The sequence below is a fragment of the Nanorana parkeri genome, unplaced genomic scaffold (assembly GCF_000935625.1).
Source record: "Nanorana parkeri isolate BGI_ZX_2015 unplaced genomic scaffold, ASM93562v1 scaffold579, whole genome shotgun sequence".
In the NCBI taxonomy this organism is placed as follows: Eukaryota; Metazoa; Chordata; class Amphibia; order Anura; family Dicroglossidae; genus Nanorana; species Nanorana parkeri.
In genome coordinates this window covers 920,605-931,836 of record NW_017306847.1, presented here as the reverse complement: position 1 = coordinate 931,836, position 11,232 = coordinate 920,605, and the positions used below count along the sequence as shown (strand labels likewise).

At 41.2% G+C, this 11,232-nt stretch overlaps 1 protein-coding gene across 1 annotated transcript in view; it reads right to left on the bottom strand.

Moving 5' to 3' along the window:
* Positions 1-4,507: 4,507 nt before the first annotated feature.
* LOC108791884 (inter-alpha-trypsin inhibitor heavy chain H3-like) overlaps positions 4,508-11,232 on the bottom strand; it is an 84,662-nt gene continuing 77,937 nt past the window's right edge. Inside the window, exons 19-21 of the mRNA XM_018562487.1 lie at positions 8,758-8,930; positions 7,836-7,947; positions 4,508-4,797 (exon numbers count right to left, since the gene is read on the bottom strand). Of these exons, the coding sequence (XP_018417989.1) occupies positions 4,656-4,797; positions 7,836-7,947; positions 8,758-8,930 (427 nt within the window). The 3' untranslated portion in view covers positions 4,508-4,655. The remainder of the gene's footprint in view (positions 4,798-7,835; positions 7,948-8,757; positions 8,931-11,232) is intronic.

The window sequence follows — 11,232 nt, the reverse complement described above, 5'->3', positions numbered from 1 at the left end:
GGCAGGCGCGGAGCTGGTTAGTGTGCGGCCATCTTGGTCAAGCTCGCGCATGCGCCGTTGCTGAACTAAGTTTTACTTGCTTAGAAGGACATTACATCAGAATACAGCATTGTGTAGGAAACATATATATCAGAACTTCCTGTGTATCATAGATTAGCATGCACATTGAAAACGTACATTGCACCACAGGGCCATCTACAGCTCAAAAAACATATCACAGTCAGTAATACAACCAGAGTGTGCTGTTGCATTTGCGACAGAGGCCAGTCTAAATACCTTGTTACATTGTGGTAAGTCTAAATGCTTAATTTACATTGGTAGTTAGTGGGTGTACAATCTGTCAATTCATTGGTTAATGTAGAATACCCCTCCATGGATGATATTTATTATGTCCATAGTTGTGGTTACGGTAAATGTGGGGACTCTATACTGGCTATGGGTGTAACAGAGGTATCCATAGTTTCCTGCCGCATAGGTTCCCAAATCACCCTTTGTAAACAAGGCATAAGAGTTGCTACACAAGGAAGTGCATATTCACAGAGCTGCACGAAATTGTGTCTGTACATTGAGGAACTACATCCTATGGACATCTTCAATAAGTAAGTTTACAGACTTCTAGATCGATATGGTTATTAGCGGTGGAATATAACTTATGGAAATGCAATATAGAAATATACAGTATATGTATTTGTTGTTTTTGAAAATAGATACCCTTTAAAGCAGTGGTCAGTGGGGAACTGCACAGTTACATATATGGTCAGTAAAGAAGTGTATTAGTATAGTGGTGATGAAATGTGATATTACTGGTGCCATCAGTGTAGAAGTGCAACATTGTAGTTATGGTCAGTGGATAAGTGTGCCATTAAAGTGGTTGACAGTGGAGAACTGCACTGGTAAAGTGTCAGTCGGTGGAGAAGTGTGCTGTTGCAGCAGTGTAAAGAAGTGTGTTGGTAGCATGGCAGCAGGTGAAGGAGTGTGCCTTTACAGTGGTGGCCAGTATCCCTGGTATTAGTGGTGGACCTTGGAGAAGTGCCCTTGGTGGTTGTTCTGTCTCCACAGTTTAACATTGAAAGTGTGATCTCTGTAACTTACAGTTGTGATAAGATAGCAATATCTCCCAGTCACAGTGAGTTGGCAGACAGTTGACTCAATCCATAATGACACCTTGAAGAGCTTTGAGAAGTTTTATCCAAACAGCGCAGATCTTTAAATCAGCGAACATATGATAGGTCAAAAGATCATAGCGTGATTCACTCAGCAAAGGACATGTGGCTGAGATACAGACTGGAACATAATGAAGACTAGTGGAGCTATCTACACGGAGTAAAACTGAACTACAGGGAGGGGTAGAGACAAATGCTAGAGACAGATATAGCAAATAATATCACAATGCATGTGTAACAAGACAATGGTGACCAGTGAAGTGCCTCTAGTATCAGTGGGGATGTGCTCCGGGCAATAAAGTTTGGTTACTTACCTACTTGGATTAATCTGCCTTTGCCATTGTTTGTGCAGACATGTAGACATTTTTTCCATCAACTTTGCCCAAGACTAAATGGTGGTGGCCAAAGCTACTGAAGGAGCTCTGTCAATAGCTCTTGTCCTCACCACAAATAATTGTGGCTCTTGGTTACTGACATTCTGGTGCAATACTAGTTACATTAAAATTTCCCTTCGGTTCTACTGAACCGAAGGGGTCCTGGGGCCGAAGCTAGCCCAGGGATCGGCCGAAGCTACGGTCAGATCCTTCGGCAGCTTCGTGAATAGACCCCTAAAGATTGCATAACGGTATTAGTTGTTTTTTTTATATGTGACTCACTGAATCCCCAAGTTTTTTTTTACACAAATTTGTAAGTACTGACTTTGTGGCCAAGTCACTGACCTGGTTAATTTGAAGCACCCAAATAACATACACCCCAAATTTTCAAGATCAATCGCCCCAGTAATAGTTAATATATAAGGGCTTTAAATTGATGCTCGCGAACTGAATATCAAAACCATGTTGCTCATAAAATCAAGTTACATTTATTAATTCCAAGATATTAAAAAACAAACTATAACAGCCCTGGTGACACCCGCACAGCCCTGGTGACACCCACCGCCCACACAGCTATGGGGACACCCACTGCCTGCACAGCTCTGGGCACACCTGCCCAGCCTGGTGACACCCACCACCTGCTCAGCCCTGGTTACTTCTACCACCCACACAGCCCTGGTGACACCGCCACCCGCACAGCCATAGAGAGACCTGCCGCCTGCACAGCCCTGGTGACACCTGCCTCCCGCATCCACCTGCACAGCCTTGGGGAGACTGCACTGTCCTGATGAGACCGCACACAGCCCTGGTGAGAGCACACAGCCCTGGTGAGAGCACACAGCCATGTGAAACCCGCACTCAACCCTGGTATGACTGCACAGCCCTGGTGAGACCACGCAGCCCTAGAGAGACCCGCACACAACCCTAGATAGACCACACAGCCATGGTGAAACCCACATGTAGCCCTGGTGAGACAGTACAGCCCTAGTAAGACTCTGCACAGCCGCCTGTGACGCTGCATAGCCCTGGCCACACAGATTATGTAGCTTCATATTATTCTGCATTGCTGTATAATGTATTGCTGAGATTTGCAGTCCTTCTAACTACAGCCTGGAATGAGTGGCACAACTACCATGGTGGCAGTGTTTGCAGCCGATACTGGGCCCTGGCGCTCCATAACTCTGCCAAAATCATTAGTCTGTAGTGTTTTAGAAAACTGTCACATGACACACAAAAAAAAGTATTGGTAATTGGTATCGGCGAGTACTTGAGAAAAAGTATTGGTACTTGTACTCGGTCTTAAAAAAATGGTATCGGCACATCCATAGTTTTTATGTATTTTTGTTATAGTTTTTTTTATTATCTTAGGAATTAATAAATGTAACTTGATTTTATGACCAACATGGCTTTGATATTCAGTTCACACGCATCAACTTAAAGCCCCCATTTATTTACTATTTGGGTAATTGATCCCGAAAGTTTGTGCTGCATGTTAATTGATCTCAGGGGTGTGATGCTCTTGACCAGGGGTAGCCAAACTCCGGCCCTCCAGCTGTGGTGAAACTACAAATCCCATGAAGCATCTCTCTCCAGGAGTCATGTTTGTGGCTGTGAGAATCTTGCAATGCCTCATGGGATTTGTAGTTCCACCACAGCTGGAGAGCCGGAGTTTGGCTACCCCTGCTCTTGACCCACACACTAAGCCACTTCAATATTTATTAAAGCACCCAAAGGAAAACTGTTGCCTTTAGTGAAGTTGGCCATACACTATTCGAATTTCGGGTGGTTCTTGACGAACTGGCAAAAATTCGCACAGTGGGTTCCACTCTCGGCACCCTTTCAGCTGGCAGCCATTCTCAGAATATAATGAAGACAGCGGGTGATTTCTTGATCAACGCTCATAAGCATTGATGCCTGAATCTGTTATATTTTCTCAGCTCAGCCCGCAAGTTGAACAAAAAAAATATTACAGTGCATGGCCAGTCTCATGAATAAATTCGAAAATTAAACAGAGAACAAACTGCAGCTTTTGTTTGACATTTCACATTGCTCATTAACGAGGCTGGCAGTGGAGAGCAGTTTTTACATCCTATTTCATTTTTACATATACTGTACAAAATTTACATACTACCTTAAAAGAGAAAATAATACACAAAGGCCCAATAAGTCTAATAAGTATTGTATTAAAAACTACATGAATATGAAAAAATATTGCCCATTCAATTAAAAAGTCATCCTCAGTTACTCTGATCACTAATGCCACCAAAATGTACTGCAATCCATTTAACTTGATCCTGTAAGCTTGTTGCTCTTCACTAACATAAGGCTTTCTGTGAAATTGTAATAATATGATTTGACCCCTCCCAGGTCCACTGTATTTTTTTCTAGTGCTTTACATTACATTAAGGGCTTGTTCACACCAAATGCAGACCAGATCTGCACGAGTTTCTGCACACGCGGTGCAGTGGGTTTTGCCGTGCTTTTGATGCGTTCCAGGCCATTTAGTAAAAAAAGAAATTATATATATTTTGCCTGAAATGGACTTTCAGTGTGTTCCTGGGTGATTGCATGCGTTTTCATGCGGTCCAGAGCAGGAAAAATAGGGCTTGCTGCAGTTTTTTTTACATGCTCTGGAACTGAACTTTGCGGTGTGAACTAGAGCCCAAAATACCATTGGAATACATTGGACGCAGTTTAGATCCGTTCTGTAACTGCTCTGCTCCGGGAACGCGCTTGGTGTGAACTAGCCCTAAAGAAGAAAGCATGTGGGTAAACGTGCCAGCAGTGTAGGACATGTAACAAACCAGCCACCTGTTTGTTTTCCTCAGTGATGACTTATCTGCCTAGCATAAGCAGGGAAGTAGACGTCTTTCTGGGAATTTTGTTAGCAAGACACATTTCAATAAATGATGAGTGCTGTTTGAAAACTTTTATTCAGCTAGTAGAACGTTTGACACAGAACAACACAAAGTACATAAGCACATAAGTAGATTTGGTGATTTATTTATATGTCAGTTGTGATCCAAGGAATACTCTTTTCACAAAATGAGAAGTTACATATTAATGATGAATGATTCTGCATCTCCTTGTTTCTGTGTGTAACTGTTGAAAAACCTGATCATTCAGCAATGCTGAAGATATCGGGCACAATATAATCTGTATGTGTTCCATCGATCAGCCCTTCTCCATTGGAATGAACAAACCAACAAGCAACTTTACTGCCTTTATAGTGGTCTTTCCTGTAATCTCTCTGTACCCCCCTAAAATGACAAAAACACATTAATAAACATTATGATGTAAGTTAACTTCTATCTGCATTCACTTGGCAATGGTTCCACAGTCAGCTATTGCAATGAAACCACAGCACACAAAAAGAACTACAGTGTAATGCGATTTTGAAAGTATATATATAATTATACTGCATCAGTGTGTGTTCTGATGACCACAGTAATAAATGGTAAAACGTACAGGTATTATGTTTTACTGCAACTGAGCATAACACCATGTGACCAGCAGCGTTGTTAATTCTTTTTTTGTTTTAATTTTGTTTAAAAAAAAGCAACATAGGAGATTGTACCAACTGGTGTAAATTTCACATTTTTGTGTTGTCCCACTTCCATCCTCCCCACCCCGTCTCTGATCAGTTCCCCCCCTCTACCATTCTCCAGGGTCACCTCCTCAGGGTGTCGGATGAGCTTCTTCTCCCAGTTAATGGTGGAGAGGAAGGCTGGGTAGCTCACAGTCTGGAAGAACTTATCAGACTCAGGGAGGCGTGTGGGGGGACGGACTCTTCACCTCCGCCGGCCTCTCCTCCACATCTTCATCCTCCTCACTGCTGCTGTCCAAGCTGCCATACTTCCGTGGGGAAGACAGTCAGGGTTTTTATTTTACTAAACTCTATTCTATCGAAAAGTGGCAGCATTTGAGGTGACAGGTTCTCTTTATGACAGCAAAAGGTTTCCCAGCACACTCTTTATGGAGACATCAGAGGTCTATTGGACTCCTGGTGTCTCTCCTGCCCAACAATACAAACGAACAAGAATATAAATTTGATTGATCGCCTGTGTAATGGGTACCTCAGCTAGTTTCTGATGGCTTTGAAGCAAAAAGCACTGCACAATAGCAGGGAAAGTATGTGCAAGGGGGGACAGTACCTTCACAGTCAGGTACAAGTGATCGTGTGGCTCTACAACCACCTAGATCACTAATAATGGAAAGCCCTCCGCCTACTGAAAAAATGACACTGAGCTTATGGCTGCAGCAGCCAAGAACTTGGTGTAACCACTTCAAAACCAAGATGTACAGGTATGTCATCATATGATCCTGAAATTGCTAAATAAAGAATTTATAAAACCGATACATGTTCTATCCTTTCCCCACACTATACAAAAGGTTAAAAAAAATCTACCTTTGAATATAGTGAAGAATTAGATCTTCTGCCAGGTTTATACTGCTGTATACATCCCTCTGGGGAGAATCAACCTCTCTATTTTTTTTTTACATCAAGACAGAAAGTAATGGGAAAGCCTAAATATCTTCAGGTGGCACTAGAACAGAAGGTGAAGGGTATATTCTTTATTTATACAAATAAGCAAAAAAAAAAAGTTCACTTTGAAGGTGCTCAAAAAAACTTGGATTCAGCCATTTTGGCTGCAACAAAATATATAAAAGATAGGAAATATTTAAAAAAAATTTGGGGGAGGGGGTGTAGTGTGAATAGGAATATATAAAAAACATATACTGTAGATGCTTTTTTTCTTTATCTTGACTGCAAAAGTGGGAATACCCTTTAGATTGATGTCATACTTGTTCCTTGACTCGCTAGTTACTAAAGCTGGGATCAGATTGACAGCCCCAAGGCCTGACCATTCAAAATAAGTCAGCAATGGCAGCTCCCATATTTCTACCTTAAGGCTGGCCATACACCTGTCAATTTTTTGTCGTTCAACCTGCGGGCTGAACAAAAAAAATTGACGCGATTCCTCCATCAATACTAACAGAGTGTCGATCAAGGTATCACCACTGTCTGCATTATATTCTGAGAGATGCCGCCGCCACCTGCCAGAATACCCGATAAGAGCGGGCTGCCGGCTCTGATTGCACACAGATTTTCCAGCAGGCTCCTTTGATCAGTTGATCGAGGAATGCCGGCTGAAAGGGAGCCGACAGCCCCACACACCGTTCGAATTTCGGCTGGTACAATTAAAAACCGGCCAGTGTATGGGCACATTTACAGCTTAATTTTAACATAGTTCAAAAAATGAACATGCATACATAACCACTGATAGAACAAATGATATTGTGTTTACTGAATGTTTTGCATTGCTTGAAATTCTAGTTAAAAGAAAGTAACACATTTAATATACAAAAAAAAAATGATAAACCATCTGCTAGTTTCTTACATCTGTCTGAAACTCCATTGATGACTTCTCTGCATTTGAATCCCTAGTCTGCACACCTGCTGTGGATGTTATGAAAGGTTTCAGCATGCCCAGAGCGGCGGCACTAGGGTGGGTGTCACCCGGTGCGGCCGCCATGCATGTGTTACGATGTCAGTGGTGCAATGTCATCATGCATGCACGTTGATGTACTTCACTGCCAGTGGCCACCTTGGTAATGGATGTCGGCAAAGAGAGGAGGGGATATTGACCTGGGTCCCCCTCTCTCTCGGTCCATGACTGAGTGCTCGACTTTTAAGAGGGGGTGACACCAAAATGATTGTCAGTCATTTTGGTGTCACCGTCTCTGATGGTGTCACCCGGTGGGGGCTGCACCCCCTGCACCCACCCCACACCCCCCGTGACACCACTGGCCACCCGGTTGGACTTTTTATATTTTATCTTAAAGGAGTATAACATGAAACACATATAACACACAAAACTTCCAGCTGGACTGTAATAAAGCGTGAGTCAGGGAGATCTTGGGAAAAAGTGGAATAAAAAATGTGTCAGTCTAATCAGCTGCTAGAGATCTCTATGCATTCTCACACACTGGACAAAAGAGTATGCAATGTCACATCATGCTACATGTTCATCCTTAGTAAGCCTTAGTGAAGGGGCTATCTGTATGAGCTCCTGAAATGTGTTGACTATTCTATACTGTCCCCTCAACCCAACATTAACTAAAGATGTATTTGGACTAAAAAACTGAGTGTGGCACTTCAATAAAAAATCCTGCGACAGGGAGGTCTTGTTCTAGACATATAAGATATCGGTGTTTGACTTCAAATATCACATTTTCGTGGACTGGATGTGTTATTTTTTTTTTACAGTGGAGAATATTGAAATCCATTCTTTACCTTGTCACTGTAAGGAGCTTAGTTTTAACTTTCATTGTTGCATCTAGTTTGTTGGGAATTTCGGTTTCATGAATATCAGATATTTCATAATCAATGCCATGAAAGAATTGTCCTTTAAAGAAAATAATAAGTTAGCATTATTAGACCTCTACATACAACAGATAATGAAAGGAGTTTACCAAAAGTGGAGCAGGCAGAATCTTGAGCAGTTGCCCATGGCAACCAATCAGCGTCTCTCTTTCATTCCCAAAGCTTAATTGAACAAACTAAAGAGAGAAACTGATTGGTTTCTGTCTGCTCCAGTTTCGATCAATTTCTCCCAATGTATATAAAATGCTTTTTTTCATGCTGGAATAAAGCTTAATCTATAAGCTTGTTTTGGGGAGGGGGGGTTAGACCCTCTGCCACTTTTTTTAATTTTTATTGCTGTCTGTGTCCTCATCAGGGAGATTCACCCCTCTACCTGTACTGGTGACCAATCTCACCAAGAAAGAAAGTCTAGAGACATCTAACATTTTAGAGTTGTCCCCAGAACAAGAGGTGAGGAGGAATCTGATAAGGACACCTGTTCTGGACAGCTGTCCTAGAGGGGAATTTCCCTGAATTTGGGAGATTTTCTCTAACTTCCTGTTGAGTCTTTAGAACAGGACGTTAGGGCAAATTCTCCAGATTTTACACAGAAAGCGGAAAAAAAAAACTAAAACCAATACAGAAGGGGATTGTAACCCTTCCTGTTCCATCTTAAACAAAAAAAAAAAGTTTTAGCTCTACATCCACTTTATGATTTCAATAAATTTAAATATTTAATGACAAAAGTGGCAGCTCTTGCTCCACACTTATGTTGTTCCATAATCATATCACACTTATGTGATATGTTATGTTATATCTGCTACTCCAAAATGTATGAACAGAAATCTCTCACCTAAGAGTCCATGAACTTCTGTAGAAAACATATGATCATCCAGAGTGTAGAACCCCAAGAAATCTTTATCTAGAGGATGATCTTTTAGGGCTTGATGTAAAATTATAACAAATGTCGCCCCTTCTCCGAATGTAAACGTCACATTTTCTTTCTTGTATATCACCAGGTGCAACCTAAAGGGGTATTTAGTGTAAGAGAAAAATATGAAGGATCTAAACAGATAAATGATTGTGCACACTGAAGCTGATTTACTAAAGGAGTAGAGCATGTTCATTTTGCATAATGAAAGGAAAATGTAAAAAAAACTAAATGTTCTCTTGCAAATAATTGGATGATCAGTCACAGCTTTGCCTCATTCACTAAATTATGAGACAAATCACTTTGCAAACTGAAAATTCGCATTGCTATGTAAACAGCCTCCACTCCTTTAGTAAATCATCCTCACTTTTGTTGGTTATTATTAGTTTCAGCAGATTGTTTTAGTAAAAAAGAGTTGACCTTGCAGGCCCTAAATCTTTAATACTCTCATCGTTTGCATACCAGAAAAGTCAGAACTCTGCATGCTTGTTCTGTAACAAGTAGCATATAATAATTAAGCAGAGATAGGAAGACCAGTATAACAGGAATTCTAAATTATTTTTATTTGTCATTGCATTGTGCTTTACTAACCAGTTGCATACATTGGGCATAATGGTTATGTCTCCAAAAAAATCTAAGTACTATGGGCATACCTAGTATGGAGACAAGTACTGGAATGTGTCACAGGTTTTCCCGCACATATTCGCGCATACGGAAACGCGCTAAACATAAAAACTAGAGGTGCACCGAAATGAAATTTTCAAAACGAAACCGAAAAACTAAAAATGTCAGGCCGAAACCGAAAATGTTTTTTTCTAACCTTTTCACAAATATTTGTATTTATTTATTTTAAATATTTGTATTTTTTTTAACTTTACTGTTGGAGGCTTGGGGGATAATTGGGGGTCTAAACAGACCCCTGATATTTCCCTTTAAAACACAGTCTTCAGTCTCTTTTTCTACAGCCCCTTATAAAAAATACTCAATACTGAGTGTTCCCGTTAATTCATAATCTGTGGAAATATTATGTTTACTATATCCACAATCATGAATAAACAGGAAGTGATGTAGAGCACTTCCCATTCATTCATAATTGGGGACAAGGTAAACCTACTATGTACTCAATTATTTACAAACACTCAGCAATCACTGATTGTTACCCGCTCGCTCTCACAGGAGGCTGAGCGAACAGTGCGGGGAGGAGAGCTCAATCTTCTCTAACAGCAGACTCCTCCCCCGCATTTTGCCAAAAGTGCCATTTTCGGCCAATATGTTTCGGCGGCTGAAATTTCGGTGCATACCTAATAAAAACCAATGCATTGCAATGTGTATTGTTCAGACTATTGCGGCGGGCACACGGTACAAAACCCATGTCCCGCAAATAGTCGAAGCGCAATTTTATTTGAAGATTCAGCGCGTTTCTGCTATAGTAATAGCTGCAAATGCGCTGAATCCATGCGTATGTTACTGTTTGCGTGGTTTCGTTCCACGTGGCTTTTCGTGCGGAAAAATCGTGCGGGAAAAATGCTACTGCTTTGTGTGAATGGAGCATTAACCTCTTGCCGTCCGCCCGTTAAGAAAACGTGTGCCCCATCTCCCCCTCCTGACCCCTCACCTTTAACCCCAGGATCTGCTAGCCCATCTGCGGCCCGGGTCCGGCTCGGGAGGGCGTCAGGTTTTTTTTTTTAATCTGTAGTTTTTCCTTAATATATTAAAAAATAAAAACCCCAGTGGTGATTAAATACCACCAAAATAAAGCTCTATGTGTCCCCAAAAAAGGGTATAAAATTCATTTCAGTACAGCGCTGCATGACGGAATAAATGTCAGTCAAAGTACCGCAGCGCTGAATACTGAAAAATGGCCTGGGTGGGAAGGGGGTTTAACACCGCGGATGTCAACTGGTTAAAGGGAAATGCCACCTTAAAAAAAAAAAGTGCAATAATAATAATGTTTTTGCATTGGAGCCAGTAATGTATTATTATTACAGATATTTATATAGTGCAGACAATTTTTGTAGCGCTTTATATAGTGCACAAAGTCCAAAAATGTCACCAGTACACCATACAGTATTTGAATGACAAGCATGTGTCATTAAATGGATTTGCTTCACATTTAAATGGTGTGCTGGTGACATTTTTAGACTTTGTGATATACACGGTGCCATCCGTGGTCACTTCAAGCCCCCGCCTGATTTACAGATCTATTCTTTGACTCGGTAAGGAGTGCAACAGGACATATCTATATGTGACTTTATATAGTACACATTCACATCAGTCCTTGCCCTTAAGGAGCTTACAATCTAAGGTCCCTATCTCACATGCATTCATACAAGAACCAATTTAGACAGGAGCCAATTAACCTACCAGCATGCCTTTGGAGTGTGGGAGGAAACCCGT